Consider the following 24,081-nt stretch of genomic DNA (forward strand, 5'->3'; position numbering starts at 1 on the left):
TCATAAGATACATTTTTTATGGTGTTCACAACTATGAGTAATACATGTCGTCCCCCCCCCTTTCTCTTCTAAATGGTACGTTCCTCTAGCCGTGACGACCATAGTCGCTCCACTCTTCAACCACCACTCCTCTTCCTCCAAAGCTCTTAGTGTACACCCCACCCGGTGTCAGGGGGGGATCAGCTGTGCCAGTCCCAGCAGGACACACGCACAGTACGCTGGTTGGTGAACAAAGCCCCTGGTACTGCCAATGAAGACAAGCCATGCCTCCATGCTCAGCCTCTCCTCTTTTCACTCTGCCGCGAGAGGAAGGCATGCCAGCACCGTCGTCATCATCCCTGTTAGAGAAATAACACCGTGTTGGGGAATATTTTTTCCTTTTCTGCAGCGGATGACTTGAGATGCTGGCAGAGCGCAGAGAGAACAGCAGGTAGGGCTAAATTAAGCACAGGATGCTGAGCTTGTTTCCGCGGTGACCAGAAATCAGTTTACCGTTACTGGAGAGCCTGACCTTGGTGGATAGTCTATTCTGTTGAGTGATTCTTTTTTATGTAAATCATTTCTTGTCTGTCGGATCCATTTGCATGTAAAATGTAGTACTTTTGTGGATGCTTCCATTCACAGCGACAGAGTGCGGTTGTCTTCCGTTACCATCACTACCTCTATTGAGCAGGGCCGGATGCAACAGTCGGAGCGAGTGTATATGTAATAACATCCCCTGATGTCTTTTGAGCCGTGGTGCCGAATAAAAAAAAAAGGAAGGTTCTTTCTATTTTCATATCTCCTGTTTATCTATGTACCAGATAAATGGAGATAAATACTATACTCGAAAATCTTTCATAAACACATGTTGTGAGTCTGTTCATTCAGTGGATGGAGGGTTACCTCATGCTGCATTCAAGTTCACGATGAACTGAAGCAGCGTAGTGGCCACTAATATCATTTGTCAGAGATGTTTTATTTTTAAATCCTGTTATCTCTTTTGCAAATCACTTCCAATAGTGAATGATTGGGGAAATAAAATCAATTTGGATCAAAAGCTTTCATGAATTCGTTCGAATTGGAGCTTGTATTTTCCCAGTTTTCCAAAGTGTCATGAAAGCAGGATAGATACGTGGTCACCGCACCACAAAGGAAAGCTAGCATGACTTATAAAAGAGTGAAAAAATAAAGTAAAAAAAGCAAACTCATTACTGAAATTATGCTAAGGAAACAAAAACCTTTGAATGAATCGTACTCATCTTTGAGAATTGTATGTCTTCCAGTCACAATAACGATGCCCTGAAACCTTCATTATAATACATTTTTATCCCTCAAAAATCCTCGGAGAACCGATCACATGTAGAAGTTGCTATCATTTGTCTGTCAGTGGAAACCTGAGATGATGGCACTGCCTTATTTACTGAAGGTAAATAGATATCCGGTGAAGATGCTCGTCTCTGGTCCTGTCTGGGCTTGTTTAGTACGACATCATTTCCTGCTCTTCTGGCTCTTGTTACACTCATTTTGGTCATTCATCAGCTGAGAATCCAAAACCTGCTGCTCTTGTTAGAAGCGACTCCATTTTAACGTTGTCACTCTAAATGTCGAATACTTCCAGTTCCTTTTAATTTGTGACCGCTTTTAAATGTCTCATGGTGTCACTTCTAGTGACTTGTCAGCCAACAAAGAGAAATATTTAAAGGTGTATTATGTGTCACGATGGCTTGCAGAGGAGATACTTTATCATGACTGATGACTACGTTGGGTTTTTCCTCTTTGTTTTTCTTTTATTCAAATTTGCATTTTGTCTTACCGATTCGTTTCTATCTCCTGTCAACCCAGTTTTCTCTTCTCTGTGGAGCTCTCCAGCTCCCCCCCCCCCCCGCGTAAGCTGTCAAGTAGAAGACATTTCTGTGATTACATCACTTCATCCAGAGAAACAACCACACACAGCTTTGAAGAGGTGGGCTTTTCCAGGGCACGGTCTGCCCTCATCTCCCAGGAGTCAGCGCTAACGCTGTGAGATGTTCATTGAAGCTGGCGTCTGCCGAAAGAGAATGCTCTGGAAAAGATTGGCTGAGAAAGCCGGCTCAGTGCCCCACTGCATGATGGGAGTTCAAGTTCCACTGATGCCATTGACTCCTTTCCTTTGGTCCGGTCAAGACACGATTTAGGCTGTTTAATGGCTGCCATAACGTAGAGGGGAATGCTTATAGTTTCCTGTCTACTCTAAAAGACATCATCAGCTTTAAATCAGGAATCATGATGATGATTATGTGCTCTGTGTATCGAATCTTCATCAAAGTCATCTTAACCCTCCCCGTTTTGCCACTGTTCAAGTGTGATCGATATATGCTAAGAGCTGCCTGCTTGCATTTCAGCTGGAGGGAGCAGTAACCAATAGTTACAACCAATGGTTTTGTTGGCAGACCAAGCGAAGGTTGAAGTTAGAGCTGCTGGACAAACTGATCATCTCAAAGGAGACTGCTAAACACGGGCTTCCTATCAACTTTCCTCAGTGCAAACATGTTTGGATTTTAATGGGTTTGGTGATTTTTGCATTGCCATCCTGAAAAAGTATTTTATATCAGCGGGTGTTAAACTCCTCCTTCAAACCTATTGCTAATAGAACCCTCGGCAATTTCTCAAGCCTGGCTTCTGTTGTTGTGACACTCGCTGCTTACCAAATAGGTGCGGTGAGCTGTTATCCTGCATTCAACTGCGGATCACTGCCTCTCCTTTTGTTGATTTTCCAGCTCAGCCTTATGCTGATTGGAATGACATGTGTTTGCCCCAGTTTGCGGTCCCAGCCTCGCTGTGCGCCAGTTCTAACGTTCGTCACGCCTCCCTGCTGCGCTTGATCTCTTTTGTGTAGTGCACAAGTACATCCATGTTTTCTCCAGCGATAAATGCTGTATTATTTTTAAAAGCAGTGCGACATTGCAGTGTGAACGATTGTTACCCACGCCGAAGGGGAGGCGAGGGTATTGCAATTGGGTCCATTTGTTTGTCTGTTTGTCTGTCCGAGCGCATAACTCAAAAACTAGTAACCCAATCGACTTTTTACACGAGCAAGGTTCTGTCCGTGCCTGTTTACTGTCTCACAAGATCGAATAGTCTATTGGAGGCGAGGGTCTGCAATCTCTGATTGTCTCTTGTTTAATACAGCATTAAATAAAAGGCTTTTTCCTGTTTAGCAGAACCTTCCAAATGCAAAACATTTTCATTAACACCAACTGTATTCCTCCCAGTTTTCAGCTGTCTTTCTGGTTGACTTTCCACCGACACAAAGTTTCAGTGTGTGACACCCACAGAAAGTCATGCCCCTAAAGAATCTCCCTCCAGTTTCCATCATCCATGCGTGCTTGGCCACAGATGAACCGCTTCTGCTTTTGGATTCTGATTTTCTGACAGCAAGCTACATTTTCTCCTTGATCGGCATCTTTTGTCATCTGTGCCTCAATTCAGTTTCCATTTTAGCAAACAGCTGAGGATGGACTTTTCTGCTGATACTGCTTAGGCCGGTACATCTTGGTCACTACAGTGCTGGTGGTGTGTTGGCTGAACTTTCAGTGGGTCTGTGGCTTTTTTCTCAAAGCTTTCCATAATTATTGTCATTGCTTTGCTTTGCCGTGATATGCCCATTCCTTCAGTGGAGGATTTGGTTTATTTATGAGAAGGAATTTTGGTCATCTGAGATGGATTACAATGTTATGAAAGAGAAGCGGTGCACAAAAACAGTATGCGTCAACCCAGAAAGAGGAAGGACGTCAGCAGTGCACAGAGCTGATCCGTCTACCGCGGTGCAGAGAGCAGCGCTGCTCATCCATAAACACAATCTTAACAAGATACGCTCAAATGAATGCATATGTGGTGAAATTCACATCTCCAGTCAGAGCTCCACCAAATATTTTTCGTTTTCAGAACCTAAATTTGCTGTCCTTATCAGAACAAATTCACTATTGATTGTCACAGTCCCTCGTGCAATTTGTTTGACATCACATAGTGTTTCGGTGATTGATGAGGGTATTCATCCTGAACGTATCGGTTCGGTTACATTGAACTCGTTCACTTAGGCCAATGAATGCTTGCATACATACGGACAGCTCTAGCCATTGTAAACAACTGCCCTTGGTATATCTTTCCACGCTCACTAATAGTGCAGGGTAGTTTTTTTCAGCTTCATACATTTGAATGAAATGTAGTTTAAATTCAGCTCAAGTATTTCACAGCAGTGTCGCCAATCAGACCTTGCCCTGTAACATCCTGCGGTTGAAAAGACTTAATTTTCTGCTGTCATTTGCTCTTTTTAAATAGAGTGAAAGTGCAGCGGTAGCGTTCCCAGTGAATATTTTTTTAAAAAGTCTGATTTTTGTATCCTTGAAAACCTGTACCTTCAGTATAGGGAAAATATACTGTGTCTTTGGATTTATATTTTCCACATATTTTTAAAATAGATTTTTCAGCAAAGGGGAAAATTATCCCTTTAGAAAGATCTAGATTTAATTTCGGATTCGAAATTAAAACGAGTACTGTATTTACAATTGCCCTCAAGTAAAAACAAATATTTCCTCTAATATGTTCACTTTATCAGCATCTGCAGCCGGCAGTGGTCTTATTTTGTTGTTCTGGAGGGATTTAAGGTTGGTCTAATGTTTTATCTTAGACAGACAGAGCTGCTGGTCAACAGACACTGCATTGTGAGCATATCACTGCCAGCACAGGCTGAATGGTAAATGTCAAACCCTCAACCTTTTCAGGTCTCGTCTCACCTCTTATCTCACGCCATTGTGCCTAAAAGCAGCGCGAGAGTCTCCAAACACAATACCTATTTGTGTTTATTTTTCTTTTGGAGAAAATGACCTCAAAGTAAATAATTACCGGTATGTATGTAACGTAAGTAAAATCTCCAATGTTATCTTTCTTAAATGTATCTACAATGAACGGTAACACTTTGTTATGGAAATTACCTTCAGACCTCAAGAAGTATCATCCCAGAAAGAGAAGATGAGCAGCACTTGGTACAACCAGTATATTTCTGCAGAACCAGATAACTTCTAGATTTTATAGACCTTTATTAATGCTGCACAGAATGACATGAAGATGTCTGTCTGTCCATCCATCATACATCCAGATGATCGTCTCATCTACAGCTGCTTTGCCACCGAGTTCCTAATTTGAATTAAGTGTGCTTGTAATACTGTAACTGCTGATAAACATTCTGTTGTAATAATTTGCATAAACACAGGGTGTAAATCACCCTAAGAGTTGAGTACCAATTTCAACACTGAAATGTAAACATTTGTGAATTTCAGAATTTATTAAATTTATTTGCAAGAGCCAAACTTCAAAATTACAAAACTTCTAAACAACAACAACAACAACAAAAGAGGCGCAGATCAGAAAATGTCTGTGGAGGACTTTTACTCATCCTAGTGATAAGAGATCTCTGTATTGAATAACGTCAACTAAACTTGTAGGAAAAGCTTGAAGAGGTTTTGCCTCTCGTCCAAGAGGATTCATCAGTTCTGAATGGCTAGTGGGGAATTCCTGATATTTAACCTAGTGGCAGTCCTCAATGTTGTTGAGTCGCATTGAAGATTGACGAAACTATGTGACTGGGTTTCACTGACCCTCATCTTCAAACTTTTCCTACAAGTCCAGTTGACTTTACTCAACCCAGAGTTCAGAGCATCAGAAGGATTTTGCTGGGTCCCACAATTTAACTTGACCATTACACATCTCTGATTCCTTGCTGCTTTGACATGGAAGGCGTACCGAACGTTGAAGGTTAACAGCGAGCGTCCCTGCTATGTGGGCAGAATGAGTCTTCAGTAATGTTGTTAGCAGCACAGAAATCAGAATAGCACAGGGAAGCTTGTTTGTGCTGTGTGGCCCTGCCATTATATGTCTTTTCACAAGCCTTGAAGAAATGAAAAGCAAAAAGCTAGGGTAGAGGTGACTCATTGATATGTCAGTCACGGAAAGGCAGTCCTTGAACATTAAATCACTGAATAAAAGGCAGACCTCTGGGAACATCAAATAATATCCCCAACTGCCAGTAATGTCACGGCAACAGTAAACTGCATATTATAATATATTTATGAATTTATTGTGTGGTCTGTTTATGGCGAAACTTAAATAAAGGTCACCAAATAAAGGATTGGGGCCATGATGGAGAAATCTGTTCAACAAATATTGTTTAAATCAGAATTTGTTTAGACTTAACATACGTGGCTGAGAGGAAGTACTTTCCCAGTCTTCAGTAGATACTTCTGAAGTGCCTTTCAGCCAGGGCTTTAAAGTGGACATGTAGAAGCAGTTTTAGATGTAAAGAAATTCACTTTACAAACACTAAGCAGAGTGATGCTTTATGAAAGAAGTGTCTGCAAGCATCCTTCATTAGAGCCTTTCTCGTGATCTGTCTTTGACACTAGAAGAGGACGCCAATCATTTGGCATGCCTGCTGCCTCTTGGAAGGCGAATTTTAAACAATTTGTCAGAGAAAAAAGCTTTAATGCAAGAGTTTGCTGAACTTAAGACTCAAATTGCTGCATTTCGATCTTCTAAGTAAGCAGCAAATGAATACCCTGTATAAACCTTGGTAGGTTTGCAGTATGTACCATACAGTAGTACTTTGGTTCCATGGGCCTCAAGTTCGTTGGCATGCGTAAACTATGCACTACACAGAAAATAGGCCTGTTTCCGCATAAGAGCTGACCTTCAATGATTACTGATTAAAATACTATTTTAATAGCATATAATTCATTCAGGTCACTGTTTGGTTTATTATACCTCATTAGCTTTAGCAGTAGATTTGGGTAAACGAGTGGTTTCATTAAAGTTTTCCATTTCCTTTGACATTGTTTGATCAATTATGCATAATGAAGTCAGTGGATTTTCACTCCACTGTGTGGAACAAGTGTTGCACGTGTCAAAGGAAGCACCAGATAAAGCAGGTGATCCATTTGGATCATTTAGAAACATCACATGTTGCACGTGTCTTATTGGAATTTGGACTCATATAATTTGGTTAAAAGGAGCTGTTGATCCTTGGCAGAGGCATCAGTATAGACTGTATGATATTACATTCCCGGACTTTCAGTCAATTACAGCCATTGACATGGAAGAAACTTGTGACATTTATCCGAGGCTGTTTGTCTGAAGGAAGTAGCAAAACAACATGATTCCTTCTCTCTCGTTTTCTAAAGTAATGCAGTCCTAGAGGCTGATTCTCATGGCTCGTGTATATAATGTACTCTATCACTAAATATTATATGGGGGGGGAATAACAGCGAGACTCTTTTACACCCACCATTAAAGTGCCTTTGAGCCACAAGGACGATATCAGTGAGGCTGCTGAAAAGGAAAGTTGAATTTTAGATTGAGCATTTCTGTTGCAAATTCTCCAAGCTGTTGACTGTTTAACAATCAGTGTTTGGCACTCAGCTATTTTTCAAACCACCTCCCTCCCGTCCGCAGGACCGCCTTTGGTCTGACAAAGCCGCTAAAGATGAACATGGTGAAGAGGATCATGGGGCGGCCGCGGCAGGAGGAGTGCAGCCCCCAGGACAATGCGCTGGGCCTGATGCACCTGCGACGCCTCTTCTCTGAACTGTGCCACCCTCCTCGTCATATGACCCAGAAGGAGCAGGAGGAGAAGCTCTACATGATGCTCCCGGTGTTCAACAGGGTAAGTCAGGCCAGGTGTGATGGGAGCACTGGGCTAATGTATGTTAGCAGTTGTGATCCGAATTAAAAATATGAATTCTACAAAAGAGCTGTAAAATGACAGTTTAGTTGAAGTAAATATTGATTTGGGATTTAATCCAGTGTTTTTGTACGTGTTCAAACAAATGCTTTTCTTATAGCAAGGACTTAACCATGAATGGAGAGTATGACCTAATTTAATTCCAAATAGGATCTATTTTTTTGGACCATGATCCTGCGGTTAAGCACACCTTTCCATACGCACCTGATGTGTCACCACCCAGATTCTGCTTCAACAGCCTGCAGTTAAAAGTGATTGAAGCAAGCCTGTTGACTTGAACGGTTGTGTTGACTTTACAGCAGCTACATCTGATGACACAAAGGCTGCTATCAACGTGATCACTCATAACTTTTGACAAGCTCAGTCCTGTCCACTGCACACCTAGACACGGATGGAATAGGTTATGCAAAGATAGTGATCGCACACACTGTGTCAACATTCAGTTTATTTGAAATTGATTATAGACTTGTCTGTGATATTACACAAAAGTCTTCATAGAAACAAAAAAATGAGTCTGTTGCATTAGGATATCAATCAGACATCCCCGGACCTCACTCACCAGCCCCCACTGCATATAGCCATCAGTGTAATGTACCGGTATTTACTCTGAATATAAATGCAGTTCAATTTTAGTTCACTCGCAAAATAAAAAATCAGATCTGAACATCTGAATGAAATCCAAATCTAGATAATTCACCTTACAAGTAACGATTATTCATATCAAGTGGTGTAAAGTTTTGTTTGTTACATAATCATTCCTGCACAAATATTAAGAAACATCCAAATATTATAATTGGCAACCTGCTAATTGTCCCAGCGTCAAAACCATAAATAACAATAGGACTTAATTGTATGAATTGATGAACATGGACTAAATGCAAGGAAGTATCAATATGTAAAGATTTATGCATTAAAAATGAGAGGAACCCATGACACAGTGAAATGATTGCTCTATATCTGCTCCTGATCTGTACGTGCCATTTAGTTTTGGTCGCTGCTGCCAGAAGCAACCTTGTCGAGTGTTCTCATCGGGCTGAAGTGCCTCACTGAGGGTCTCTTGACTTGTCCGTTAATTATCCAGCGTGATTCACTCACTAGTGGCATAATTCATGTCAGAATTCAAAAGTAGGCTCCATGGACAGCAGGACGCCAAGCTGCGGGCCTTCTTTAACACCAGGTCTGCTGTGCAAATCATTGTGAGGAGATATTAAACCAAACCATGACTGAATAGCTTTAGTCTTCATCATAAAGGCACATTAGCCTTCGTGGGACATTTACTCAAGTTTCTTGGATCCGCTTTCTGTATTTCTTTATTTATTGTTTAATCTGTCTGCCTCAGGTGTTTGGGAATGCTCCGCCCAGCACCATGACTGAGAAGTTCTCCGACCTGCTGCAGTTCACCACCCAGGTGTCACGACTCATGGTGACCGAGATCAGACGAAGAGCCTCGAACAAATCCACAGGTGAACTTTTTTCACACATTGATGCATTGGCGTTAAGATGTCCGAAAGCGGTTCCTGTTCGGTGTGCGGTTTCTTTCACGTCGCTTGTAATCTTGTTCCCTAACTGGTTTGGTTCTTCCCCTGAAAGAGGATCCACGAGTCCGACTAACCTGCCCTTCTGCACGTTTGTTCTCACTTTGACTTCGCGGTTCAAAACAACTTTTGGCGGGGTTTTAACATTCCGTTACCTTCATTGGAAGGTGATCTTACAGTTGAAAGAAATGGGAAAGATATTTACAAGACTGACAGGCTGTGCGCTCACACACACACACACACACACACACACGCGCACACATTGTGTAAGTCTCCAGCTTCCTGTTTCATCTTCGTCACCTCACTCTCGCCTCTGTCTGGACATGTAATGTGTAGTTTCCAAGCAGAGAACAGCTCTGAAGAATCATGTATACTTTTCTAATTTCCTCGCAAAAACATTGTTCCTTCTCTTGCAAAATTATACATAGAATATAAAATGTTACTCTTTTTTTTTATTACATTATGTATAAATGATTTATAATTCCCCTGCATGTGTGGGCTTTAGAAAACCATGATAAAGCTAGCAAGAATATTCACTCATTACATAACTGATTGTTGTTCCAGCAGGCCATCTGCCTGCCACAATGAGCTGCCACTTTCCATCTAGTTAACGGTGTGTGTGTGTGTGTGTGCGCTTGCTTTTCCAGAGGCAGCCAGTCGAGCTATAGTCCAGTTCCTGGAGGTGAACCAGAGTGAGGAAGCAAGTCGAGGCTGGATGCTTCTGACAACCATCAACCTTTTGGCCTCTTCTGGACAGGTTGGCCTGATAGTGTTATTTCATCGTCCTCTTTTTCTTGTTTGAGCTCAGTGTGTATACAATAGGTAGGTTTCATTTTTGCTCCTATATATCTGAGCAGAGATTCAAGATGGACTCTCACCAAAGAAAGCTTGAACAAAGACTGATCTGTCTCTCTGAAAACAATTTCACTCTGTAAGAGCAGAGGATTAGAAAAAAATCCTCACTGGATCCAATGACCATATTTTCATTTGTTAAATATCCTCCACTGTGTTGGATGAAGGGACTGATAGTTCTCCTGACAGATGGAATTTTCCGCTGATCAGCAGATTTCTGCCGATTTTAATTAATCGATTCATCTTCTTGTAGGCGAGACGATTGTGATCGTCTCTCTTCAGCCGTTTATTTTAAATACGGGTTGTGGGTTATACTGGAGCCATGGTTCTCTGACTACTGCATGAGACGCCAGTTCATCGCAGGAAGACAATTTTAATTCAAATTAATCATTTCTGTGAATCATCTAAATACGTTGAGAACATTTTAGGTAGCGATACGTACCTTATTTTCATTTCTGTCCATCTAAAATTATCTTGCAAACTCAATTTCACAACATATTTTCCGTGGAGAGGAAAATTAAATAACTTTAGGGTGTTTGTTGACAGATTGGTGATTGGATGATTATGAAACAATGTAGACCAATGAGAATGCTCGGGGCATTTCACTTCACAAATTCACTGCATGCCTGCCAGAAGATATTAAAGAGCAAGGCCGTGCAGAAGTTGCTGCAAAGAAGAGAACATTGTCAAACTTGAAGTATAAATTGTGAAGTATAGATTGTGTAAATATGAATGTAGCGTATAGCGAGGAAACAAGTCGAGCTGAAGAGAGACTTCTTGGTAGACCTCTTAATAGCCTTCTTATGAGAACAAGTACTGAAGGGGTGCTTTGATGATTTTTGCCTCATTCTGTGACTGTAATTTGTCTCAGACGAGGGTTCCTGGGTCATAAGTCCAAAACCATTCAATGGTTTTTCACAGTAGCTTATTTACCGATCTCCTACGTACTGGAGAGGAGCACTCTGATGCATTTGAAGTATTTTTAATTGAGAAAATGTACATTTTTGTTATATGTGGAATTACAATTAGCTGGAACAACTTAAATGTCTTCTCTCAAACTTTCTTTCTTCAATTACAACTGATTGATTGAGGTGCTCCTGCAGTTTGTCTAGCAGTCATCTTTTGAACTTTCAGGCCTGTATTCCTCTGGAGGTCATGAAGAGAGCATCGTTCCTGCTCTGCTGCACATCAGAAATTCATTGTTACCGTCAAACGCTTCCTCTCTCCCTCTACAGACATTTTTAAAAGACATAAAGCCGCCGAGTCTCCTTTTTATCCCCACAAAAAAAACCCAAACACTCAAAACAAACCATTGTTGAACTATTTAATGACGGGGTTACTCTTGCACTGCTGTGCACACTTTCACCCTAAATCAATTGTGGGAGAGAAAGGTGAATTATGGTGTGCTTTGAGTTACCACTGGCTTGTTTCTGCTGCACTTTAGGGGCATGACTTTCTGTGGGTGTCACACACTGAAACTTTGTGTAGGTGGAAACTCAACCAGAAAGACATCTGAGTTCTCTGCAACACCAGCACAGAGAGGTTGATGGTTAAATGTCTCAAAGACATCAGAGTACCACTGCTTACTTCATACAATTCAGTTAGTACACATGCACAGCGGGTCAATAAAACGGGTGTATTTCATTGCTCAAGGGTTTTACTTGTCTGAAGTGGCTTCCTTGGCAGTCAGCAGTTAACACCGGACACGTCACTGAGATGATGTTTATTCTCTGGCGGGGCCTGGTTCAGCGTTATTGTCCCATCAAGCAGACGAATGAACTGTATTGTATTTTGTGGGAGGAGAGACAGACTGTTAAATTTCTGTATTTAATCAGCCAGGGAACTGTGTTTATTTTGTATGGATGAGTGCATAAAACAAAAGCAACTAAAGTAGAGCTTTGAATGTAAATTACACGCACAGATTCATGCACGAGACGGAATATTCCCAAATGGAACTCCGGTCTTTTTTTTGCGCTTACGCAAACTCGATGGCAGTTATATAATTAGGGAGCCTTCACAAGGTTCAATGTTAGACTGAACAACTTCACAGCTTCTTTTTCATCCCACTCATTGACATTAAAACAAACATAAACAAACATGACAACATTGCTCAGAGCCTTCATGATCATTTGTTCACATCATTTTGTCGAGCTGCCGTTGCTATTTCTGCAGGCAGAACTCATTTCTCTTTATTGACAGACTAGCTATAGCTCTGTTTGTCTTCTCCACTTCAAACCCAACACAGCTTCGTTTACGATAGTAAGGGGATGCTTTTTGTCAGTGTTGCTGTTTGGCTCACAAGCATGTGACACTTTCATTATACTGCAGCATGAAGCACACACACTCTGTCTGTCCTCCCATCTGTCCACCCGTCTGTCCTCCCGTCTGGGTAGGAGAGACGGAGTGAGGGACTGGGTTTAATGGATTTGAATTCCTTTCCTCTTGTACCTCAGAAGCTAAAACAAAGGACTCTCTTGGCTGCTGGCCTCCCAATAACCTGATGCCCCCCCCCCCCACCCCCTCCCTCTTTAATGCCATCCACTCAGAACCCCTCCTCCTCAGTTGAAGCTGCTATACAGTATACTGTATTTGTTTTTATGCCTGTCTCGCTTCCTGCACTCTTTCTTTTACGGGACGCCCTTCACGCTCTGCATTCCCAGTGTGCTCGTCCTTCTCTTTGAAACACACAGATGAGTTTCATGACACGTATAAACACATTCATCCAGTGAAATCTCTTCATTTCTCTGGTTTGCTTTCTGATTGACTGCTCCTACTAACCTTGAGCGTAAATATTCAGCAGGGCCAGGACATCACAGCCTGAACACACACACACGCACGCACACACACACACAGCTCCAATCCCCCTCCTCCTGATACTTCATGTTTAGTCTGGCTGTGATATAGACGGCCAGTTATGAGGACCAGACAGGCGAGACGAGGCTGATGAGGCAGACCGTACAGGAGGATGTAATTTATGCTGTATATCATAATAAGGTTATTATTTTAGAAGTCGGTAAACGGATTGACTCAAAATTTTGAAGCTGATGATTACATTTAATATATTATAAATATTATAATCAATAAATTAGTTGTAAATTCTAAGAACTTCAAATTAATTATCTACTTTACTTACCGTAAAAGTATTTAGCCAATTGATAGGTACACATTTAGTGGTCGGCGGGGGGCAGACTAATCAGTGAGAGGAGAATGTATCCGACAACAAAGCTGTAAAATGAAGCCTATAAAATTATCTTTCAGTGTTTGGAACAAAGGTACTAAAGGTTTGAGGTAGTGATGACATTTGTTTGCAGCCCATTTATAAAACTGACTCACTGTTTACTACAAACTCCTCTGGAACTGCAGCCACTGTCAGTGTTCTGCACCTTTGTCCTCCTCCACCAGTCCTTCCCTGCATTGATCATGAGTGTGTATGAGTGTGTGTGCATGTGCGTGTGTGTGCGAGTGTGTGTAGGAGGTGATGTCTCATTATCTGAATCATTTGCCTCAGTGAACACAGATTCCATCTTATTCTCCAACCATTTTCTGTTCTGTGGCAAATGGATGCACAAAATTAATGCAGCTTTTTTGTCACAGATGCACAAGCGGCACCCCCCCCTCTCTCTTTCCATATATATATATTCTTGAATCTCAGTTCATTGTTGTCCCCTGCTCTGATGTGACTGTCAGAGTCATAAATCACTGATACTTTTTTACACCTTTCTCTTTCATAACCAATTCAGAAAACGGTGGACTGCATGACGACCATGTCTGTACCTTCCACACTGGTCAAATGCCTCTACCTGTTCTTCGATCTGCCTCACATGACCGAGGTGCCAATAGGCCCCACGCCACAGCCGCAACCAGCACCCACGCAAGAGAAGACCCCGGGCCAGGTTCACACCCAGCAGGAGCTGCCGCTGGCTGACCGCAGGGTGCTGCTACAGAAGGTCTTCGTCCAGGTACAGATTCATGTCTGACAAGGTTCTATTAAAACACACTTGTATAAATACGAATTTAAACCTTTGAACATTACATAATTTAAAATGAGTCTTTGCTGAATATTAATACATCCCAAATGTTGGTGAACTATTGCTATTGATTAATGATAAGATGATTACATTTTGGTAAAGATCCAGAACAGATCCTGGATTCTGGATCCCTTTGAAATGTTCGTTAACATTTCAGTCAATGGAGCTTCAAAATGTGTTCCTCCATATCTCGATTGATTATTGACCGATGTTTCTGGAATATTACACAATCATGTAGGGTGGGGAAATCTATCCTACCACCGAATTTCATCCAGATCGGATCTAGAACGGCGTCAGTAAAAATATTTAATTCTAACATTGAAAACCCATTTACAGATTCTAAAATCTGTTAAAAATACACATCTACTCTGATTCACTTCTACTTTTCATGGTTGGTGTATAAAGCTACCGAGAACAATTTAGACAATTTTGAAGATGATCCAGATCACCTTTTGGATGGTGTAAATCCAAATAGGGGGGGGGGGCATGAGCTGCTCGGCGGAGGTGCTCTGAGTGCTTTTCTACTTTCTGTTTGAAATGTTAAATCCAGAAGAACACTGATAAATTAGGATTGGTCAGATTTTGTTACCGTGTGCCTGCTACAAAAGGCATACTGTAGCAGCTCTCTTTCATCACCATGATGATACCATTTCTTCCAGTAGTAGTTTCTTCTGCTCATTTCACACCGATGCTGTCATCTGAATCCGTGGTCTCTCCTTTCCCCTCTCGCAGATCCTTGTAAAACTTTGCACTTTTGTGTCTCCGGCGGAGGAGCTGGCCCAAAAAGATGACCTCCAGCTCCTGTTCAGTGCCATCACCTCCTGGTGTCCCCCCCACAATCTGCCTTGGCGAAGGAGCGCGGGAGAGGTGCTCACCACCATCTCTCGGCATGGCCTCAGTGTCAACGTGGTTAAATACATACATGGTGTGTACATACGTTCAGAATGTGTATATGGAGTTTATCAAATGTACATACATGAATAAAAAAAAAGAATCTTCAGAGCCAACAAGGAGGCACTTGAGAGATAAATATTTATCTTGCAATAAAAAAAACACAATATGATACCAGCAAAGAGCACAAATAATTACATATGTAAATCATCTTGAATTATTTGTTTACATATTTCATTTGAACTCTTAATGCATATATTTTCCTCGACCTCGAAGCCATCCATGACCTTTGAGTTTATAGAACCTTTTTAACAAAACAGAAAGACAGTCTGTCGTTTTGCAGCATTGCACAGCAAATCTGGTCACAAAGCACATCTCAAAAAGCACTTGGAGAGCGAAAATCTCCCCCAAGCAGCTCGTTCCTCTCGTAATTGGGCACCGGCGGCGGATAAGAGCCGCCCTGTCTCATCCTCAATAGATGGATGAGTTGGGAACATCTGTTCACCGTCAGTGCTAAGAACCCATATCAACACAAACACACTGATGCAGCCATAACATGTTGTTCTAGTTGTGAAAACATGTGTTATCTGTCTACAGTTGAACTCCGGCTGGCCTCTTTAAATGCATAAATTCACATCGATACAGTGACCTCTCATACAGTATTTTTTATTTCATATGTTAAAAACTAGCCACCAAACGGCTTTCTTAGTTCCACGTTTGCAGACTTCAAAGCACTCATCAGAAAGTTCTCCTTCTTCCTCCCTGTTAACCTTTTCTGCCCTCAACTTTTCTATGTACAGAGAAGGAATGCCTGGGCACGTGCATCCAGAACATGCAGCAGTCTGATGATCTGTCACCGCTGGAGATTGTGGAAATGTTTGCCGGCCTTTCCTGCTTCCTCAAAGACTCCAGCGACGTATCGCAGACCCTGTTGGATGATTTCAGAATGTGCCAAGGTTACGCCTTCCTCTGCGACCTCATGCTCAGGTATGACATTGATTGCTTTTTTTCTGCAGCTAACAGCTCCTTGTTTGTTAAATGTGTTATATGAACCATTCATACAAGCTTCTCTGTGTGTACAGGCTGGAACAGGCCAAGGAGGATGAATCAAAAGATGCACTGAAGGACCTGGTCAACCTGGTCACCTGTCTGACCACATACGGGGTGACAGAGCTGAAACCTGCCGGCCTGACGACCGGAGCCCCCTTCCTGTTGCCTGGCTTTGTTCTCCCGCAACCTTCTGGAAAAGGTTAGTTCATAACAGCAGCTGAAGCATGATGTTCCTTCAGCTGGATCAGCTGTCATCATATTTTTTTTTTAACTAAGACGTTGACTGATGAATCAGTCATGCCCTTTGATTGGGGAGAAGGTAGGCATGACATTAAAATAATGCATTGCTACTGAAATACTAATTCTCCCGTACATAATATTCATTTTATTACATCTGAGCATCATTTTAAAGAAGAAACATATTCTGTATTTCAAATCAAAGTAACAGACTGGAACTAGTAATGAACTGCTGCTACTCACAGCGAGCAGGTGAAGCCTCCCCCCCATTTTAGATCTATACACTCTCCCCACCTCAGTTTGCACAAATCCTTGAAACAAAAGGGAGGAATTATGTGGGGGGAAAAACCCCAAACAAATCTTTATGTATACCCGAAGCTGCTGTATCGCCCTGTCGGAGCTTAATCCCTGAAATGACTTTAATGCTTGGCTGGTCCCAGTTAACTGAACCTGTTGACATACACCATGGCAACTCTGCCGGCTGTCACACTGCTGGAGCTGAATGTCTGAAGCCTCCTGCATAAAGATGAGCTCTGAGGCGTCCAGAGATGCTGGAGTGGTTCGGAGGATTGAATCAGGCCACTTGTTTACTTGTTTACGGACTGCTTTGACAGAATCGGTCCCCCTTGACCTTCTCCCTTCCATCACCCTCCTCTTCCAATTTGTTATTCGAGCGAAAGGGTGAGTTTATATTTCAGCCAGATCTACCCTCTATATCTGAAAGAATTATAATGCCCTCATTCTGCCACTGAACAGAATGCAATCAAGCTGTGAAATAAAGTGCGATCTTACTGACTCGTGTGACACGTTTCTATGTAAAGCTACCACGTAAGATTTCAGTCTTCATTTCATAACATAAACTGTATACATTGAAAACAAAGAAATATAGCAGTTAAAGCAATCAAACAAAACACAACAAATATGATTGTGAATTATGAATTAAACATATGATTTTTTTATTGACATTTAATATTTCCCCATTTATGCTGTTGCAAATATATTAATTATTCTTGTTTATATTTAATTCTGGTTTAGCTCATGTTTAATAAGACTTTATTTTGTGTTTTACAACACACAAGCAAAGAGAAGCACTTGTGCTCGTGTTTATACAGCTAATGATGGTGCCAGCTGTGTGAAAAGTCATTACCAGAAGCCATCACAGTGTGAGGGCCCGCTTACACACCTAATTAGGCCGCCACATGCACTGAACGTCTGCGTGATATTACGTGCATGTTGTATGTGTTTCTGTGTGTGTGTGTGATTTATGTGAACGACTTAAATAGCTTAGCTTGTGTCCATTTTTTGTTCATGGGTGATGCCCGTCCTTTATCCCTTTTTATGTGTCTTTTCAACAAAATTAATGAACATAATCTACAGCCTATGTAAATTTAAAATAATAATAACTTCATTAGTTTTGTCTTATTTAGCCAAAAATGCATGGAACTTGTGGGAACATTTTGCATTTCAAGTTCTGTCTAGTGCATTTGACACCAAATGCTGATTTTTCTCCTATGATGCACTTTGATGCAAATATAGAGTTTACAAGATATATCCATCCATCCATTCATCTTCAACAGCTTATCCGGGGACGGGTTGCGGGGGTTGCATGGCAGGAATGCTAACACCCTATGAATGTTTGTGTGAATGGATGAATGCTGTCCTGAGTGGTCAGGCAGTCTAGAAAGACTACTTTATATGATACAGTCCAGTTACCATAAACCATAACAATACTGCAAATACTCCCTGCTAGTTCTATAAATTAGCATTTTAAAAAATACACTTTGCATATGTTTTCTGCTATATGTTTATATGTTTTGTACTTCCACAAGTAACAATACTTAATTAATAATAATAATATACTACTTGATAATACTACCTTTTCACCTCTTCTCTCCAGGCCACACAGTGCGTAATATCCAGGCATTTTCTGTGCTCCAGAATGCCTTCCTGCGAGCTAAAACCAGCCGTCTGGCTTGCATGTTGCTGGACGCTATCGGAAATATTTATTCAGCGGAATCGGCCAACTACTTCATCCTGGAGTCACAGCACACCCTGTCGCAGTTTGCAGATCGAGTGACCAAGCTCCCCGAAGCTCAGGCCAAATACTTTGAGCTGCTGGAGTTTGTCGTCTTTAGCCTCAACTACGTGCCGTGCAAAGAGCTGTTCAGCGTCAGCGTGCTGCTCAAGTCGAGCACGTCACACGGCTGCAGCATCACGGCCGTCCAGACGCTGCTGAAACTGGCCAGGCACGACCCGGTATTCACTGATGTTTTGCGGGAGGTCGGCCTGCTAGAGGTGATGGTCAACCTGCTGCACAAGTATGCTGCCTTGCTCAAAGACCCGACCACGCAGCAGCAGCCACACAATAATGACCAAGGTGAGGTGCCTCTTGATTGTTTGTTTGAAGTGGGATGTTTGACCGAGACCAGGACAAAAGACCAAGTCAGTGGCTCCATACTATGTGAAGTCCAAGCCTTCAGAAAGAATAAAGGCTGTTTAACTCATTCAGGTCCAGGCTAAATGGATCTAACCAACCATGGACTTGACTTGAAATCCACTGAGCTGAATCGAGAACAGATTAGAAACCTATTAGATCCAAAAGGCACATTTTATTAAAATACAAATGGTCAGAAAATTAAATTCCATTTCCTTTTGATTGTTTTTTCATGTTTATACACCCTATGGTATTTACTACCGTCATGGTGTCGTCTGATGCTAACCTCGGCTCCCTTTCTTTGTTTCCCCCCCGTCTTTAGCTGACTGTAAAAACAACACAGTAGCAGAAGAACAGAAGCAGCTGGCCTGGCTGGTAATGGAGACACTGACTGTCCTCCTGCAGGGCTCCAACAACACTAATGCAGGTAAACGGACACATTAATAGACACATGCAGATTGTGCTACTTATAGGATCTGAGTATCTTTTGATTTTAAGTATGAATTGTGGGAACATTGTGGCATAATTTTATCACCCGGGCCAGAAATATAGAGACACCGAATATGGTGGGTTTTTTTCAGCCTAAACAAGGGCCAATGATCTTATGGTAGTGCCCTTAAGCAAACCAAGTATTGTCAACCAACGCAAGAGCTGCTGACCTCTGACCTCTCTGTTGAGGTGGAGGGGAAAGGATCAATAAAGCATCGAATTACATCTCCTGAGGGCTCTCTCTCCTCCCACATCACTCAGTCTCTTATTGACCCTTTATGTGTGTGTGTTTGTGTGTGTGTGAGAGTGTGTGTGTGTCACGAAGGTAATCTACAAGCTGCACAAAGACTGCTCGCAGCTCTATTTGACCTTGATGGTGACTGGTTGTTTCCTTCAGAATACAAGGATGATGTCTCCCCCTTCACTCTGACACACTGATTACATTTACATTTTACTCCGCAGGTTCTCGGCTGGTAGTCTTCTTATCTAAAGGGACTTAAAATGAATGCAAGAACAGGAACACATGAAATCTAAAAGCTCGTGGTCAGAATCACAATTCACCATCAGTAAACAGATTGACATTTTACAACCAAGATGTATTATCATTATACATAATAATATTATAATGATGATATTATAAGTGAAAAGGGGTTGGTCAGTAAAAAGGTAGAGTTTGTAAATATTTAGAGTAGTCAAAGAATTTATTCAATTTTGATAAAAGCTGGCAGATCTCCTTTTTTGTGGAGAAACTGATGTTTTCTAACTTAAAGGAGGGCCGTAACATTGAGATCACTCGGAAGAGATCGTAGACGCCTGAGCAGTACAAGTTAATGTCTGGCAAAGAGAGGTGAAAGCAATGATGTCAGACTGTGAAAAAAATCAGTAAACAGGAATCAGCAGGGACTCCAAACAAAGCAATGAGGGAGCAACTTTGTCATGATTGAAAAATAATCACTCCAAACGTTCTCTAACACAGGGCAGCATAAAAAACAACAACGTAAAACAAACGGAAGAAAGATGACAACAATGTTAGGAAAAATATCAGCTAGTCAACTCTGTGTAGCACCTTGGATGTTGTGAGCCCCAGCCCGGCACAAGGGGAACTCGTGTGTACTCTGTCTCGTTGTCTCTCAGCTCTGTTCAGGGAGTTCGGTGGCGCTCGTTGTGTTCACAACATTGTGAAGTATCGCCAGTGTCGGGAACACGCACTGCTCATCATCCAGCAACTCGTCCTCTCGCCCAGCGGAGATGACGACATGGGGACGCTGCTGGGCCTCATGCACTCTGCACCTTCCAGTGAACTACAGCTCAAGACTGACATACTGCGGGTATGTCGGTATAAGTACTATATATGTATATACCGGTATATATATACACACCAGTGTCACGGCATTATCTTATTCAACATTTTGTTGTACAATAGTTTTTTTTATATATATTTTTCATACATTGTAGTGTAGGGAGGACCAGATTGATGATATCAGCTCAAACATCAAGCAAAGTGAAGTCTGTAAAAATCGATATGCATTTAAAGCCCTGCTTGCAGTAATTCTTCAAACCAGAGCACTAAGTGTAATGTGCACATGCTCATATACTCAGATTCACACACACGCACACAGGATGTGAGACTCGGTTTTGAAGCGTAATTGCATTTTTGAATTCCACTCCTTCAGACGAGGTAATTCTCATGCCTTTCGGAAGCTTTAGTGGGATTAGCCTGTCATCTTTTTTTGCTGCCGTTAAACTAATCGTGGATTTTGATTATCATTCTCAAAAAAATAATGACTATAAAAATGTATATGATATATTTGTACCCCGCTCGTCATCAGCGTTTGTGGACCATTGACAGGAGCACACTGTAGACATGCAAACATATCTCAGAATTAAGCTAATTAGCCATGTGAAAGCGCATAATTTACCCTTTTAATCTCTGGGGAGGGCACGGCCTAATATGCTGCATTAGATCCTCCGCCATGAGGAGGAGGTTTTACCAGCCTCCTCACGGCTGCTGAGGCTGAAACATAAAACATACATTTTGCAGCACGTAGTTGCAGCCTGTTCATAATGTCCTGCTCCGGAACATAGGAAGAGGATGTCTTGAGCGTCCTGTGATTAGGTAAAAAAAAAACACTCTGCTGAGTGTCACAGTATTTTAATGCAGCAGGGAACAGCTGGCTCAGCAGTGCAATATGCCACTGTTTCTGCTTTTCATTTATTCTGTCCTCCTCCTTTGGGATGCATCATTATATCTGAGCTGTTAGTAGTTTAAGGAAATATTAACTTAATGTTTAGTCTTTTGAAGAAAACATACAGTTTTGCGATTCACCTACAATTGATCGATGCTTTGGCCTCATTTTTGACAAATAAATGAATGTTTAATATAAAAAAAACCTACATATTTTTGGAAAGAATTCCAGTTTCTAAAATAAATATTTTTAAAAGTGCAAAAGGTTGTTAATTATTGTCCAGATGATATCACAATTCCCCTGGTTCATACATATTCATATAACAATATATGGTTTTGTCTTGTCATTTCATTTCCAGATGGTTTGCTTACTTTTAGGTTGCTAATTAAGACCTTTGTTGTTTTTAGTACCCCAAAGTAATATCCAGTTACAAATTATTGTTAGAGTTAAGTTTACTCTTAATAGAAATCATTAAATTCTGAAAAATGTAGGAGAAAAATATTTCACTGAGTGCAGTGAGACAAGGATAACCTGAGGGGCTCGTAAATGGCTCTGCAAAAGAGGAACGGGAGGGATGTGAGATGATGAACAGAGACACGGCTGAGGGAGGTGACACAAAATTAATGATGTGAGAAATCAACAAGGCAGAAAGAGATTTAGTGTCAAAATGAAAAATAAGTGAGTGAAATAAAGTTGAAATGGGAGGGTATCCATCTTAAACTGTACAACATCAGATGCATGCTTATCTGTTGCATGTGTGTGTTTTTGTGCGTTTTAACAGCTCCTTAGGTTTTGGAATAAAGAATTTCAAATCTAAGGGTAGATTAAATCGTCCTCTTCTCCTCAGGCATTGCTTGCGGTTTTGCGGGAGAGTCACCGCACCCGGACGGTGTTTCGCAAGGTGGGCGGCTTTGTCTACATCACTTCCCTGCTGGTGGCCATGGAGCGCTCGCTGTGCCAACCGCCACGACATGGCTGGGACCGGGTCAACCAGAACCAAGTCTTTGAGCTTCTGCACACCGTCTTCTGCACGCTCACTGCCGCCATGCGCTACGAACCCGCCAACTCACACTTCTTCCGCACTGAAATTCAGTTTGAGAAGCTGGCCGATGCGCTGAGGTACAGATGTTTTGCGTAGAACTACTGTTAGCTGAGGCTCGCTGGGGTTTTATAAATGACGAAGATCGTTTTCAACCCTCATAGGCTGTGGTATTTATTTAGATATCTTATTTAGTCAACCTGCACTTAAAGGGTGAAGATTAAATGATGTATTAGCATCATACAGGTTGTGTGTTCATTGTCTTACGTCACAAAGCATATGCTTTATGTCGTATTCGGTATGTTTGCGTTGCCTTGACTGATGCTCCACTGGATTTCTTCTGGAGCCACAACGGCACGTGTATCGTGTCAGCTATGTTTGTTTTTTTATCAGTGGATTGTTATAGCAGTTCAGTTTTTAACATTTAATCATTACATTTATTACCAGGCAGACTTTGTAGTTAAATGTCTTCACTGCGACCCGTTGAAATTATCACTGTGTTCTACCCCCTGCTGCAAGCTCCAGGATGTCTTTTCTGTTACCTGTTTCATATCATGTCCATGTTAGAGAACACACAGTTAGTATAACCTTCTATTCTGTTAGCATATCGTAGCATGTGGGACAACACATGGTCTGCATTTTTCCATTCATCTTAAACTCAATGCAATCACATTTTTGCCACTGAAGTGATAAATTATGGAATCGACATAATTGTAATACTTGAACATCTTCATGTCAACAAACTACATCTGCTGGTGAGGACTGTGAAATATGACAAAGTGCCATAAGGTGCTGTGATTTGGTCTCCTCTTGAAAACCAAACCTTCCTCGCTTTAACCGCCTTCACTTCCTTCCCTCCAGGCTGCTGGGCTGTTTCTCAGACACTAAGAAGCTGGCTCCCACCGTCGTGTTTCCCTCCAATGCTCAGCCTTTCCAGAGGCTGCTTGAGGAGGAATCTGCACCTGGGTGTTGCGTGGGAGACAGCGTCTGCCCCACACTCAAACACTGCAGCAAGCTCTTCATCTACCTGTACAAGATGGCCACCGACTCGTTTGACAGGTCAGTGAATTGCAGGGGATCTGTGCATTTACATCCCTTGGTTTTAATCATAACACTTACAGATCAAAATTAAATAAACAAAATGTAATGTAAATGTCACACTTTGCGTTTAATTCATCATACAGCCAAAGGCTAACATGCAGTAGGAGTTCAGTCTTCTCTTTTCACACAATAGCCAGCATGCACTGGCTTGAAGGCTGTCAGTAAAGCACAAATTGCACCGATATTCAATCCAAAACGGTCAAACGGAACTTGGAGGCTGGTAAGCTGAGAGAGAATGAAAAGTACTGGTTATCATGTTGTCTGAACATTTTTCATTTACACTCTATAGTTTAATATAATTAATAACAAATAAGTGTCTCAAAATCAAACAGTGTTGAGGATCTTGTAATTCAGTTCAACAGCGAAATGGCCAATCAGAACATTTAGCTGTTATCACGAGATCCTCACATAGTAAAGAACCCAAAGGCATTTACAGTGGCAAGCAAACATACCGGTAATAGTAACATAATGCACAAAATGTTGCAT

General features: G+C 41.6%; 1 protein-coding gene across 1 annotated transcript in view; it reads left to right on the forward strand.

Annotated features, from left to right (window-relative positions):
* The first annotated feature begins 401 nt into the window (after window positions 1-401).
* wdfy3 (WD repeat and FYVE domain containing 3) overlaps window positions 402-24,081 on the forward strand; it is a 61,867-nt gene continuing 38,187 nt past the window's right edge. Inside the window, exons 1-13 of the mRNA XM_068760732.1 lie at window positions 402-430; window positions 7,465-7,675; window positions 9,093-9,216; window positions 9,936-10,045; window positions 13,881-14,099; window positions 14,901-15,093; window positions 15,860-16,046; window positions 16,142-16,308; window positions 18,244-18,723; window positions 19,103-19,207; window positions 20,404-20,597; window positions 22,303-22,574; window positions 23,356-23,553. Coding sequence (XP_068616833.1) covers window positions 402-430; window positions 7,465-7,675; window positions 9,093-9,216; window positions 9,936-10,045; window positions 13,881-14,099; window positions 14,901-15,093; window positions 15,860-16,046; window positions 16,142-16,308; window positions 18,244-18,723; window positions 19,103-19,207; window positions 20,404-20,597; window positions 22,303-22,574; window positions 23,356-23,553 — 2,489 coding nt within the window. The remainder of the gene's footprint in view (window positions 431-7,464; window positions 7,676-9,092; window positions 9,217-9,935; window positions 10,046-13,880; window positions 14,100-14,900; window positions 15,094-15,859; window positions 16,047-16,141; window positions 16,309-18,243; window positions 18,724-19,102; window positions 19,208-20,403; window positions 20,598-22,302; window positions 22,575-23,355; window positions 23,554-24,081) is intronic.

This window comes from Brachionichthys hirsutus, chromosome 4, assembly GCF_040956055.1.
Source record: "Brachionichthys hirsutus isolate HB-005 chromosome 4, CSIRO-AGI_Bhir_v1, whole genome shotgun sequence".
In the NCBI taxonomy this organism is placed as follows: domain Eukaryota; kingdom Metazoa; phylum Chordata; class Actinopteri; order Lophiiformes; family Brachionichthyidae; genus Brachionichthys; species Brachionichthys hirsutus.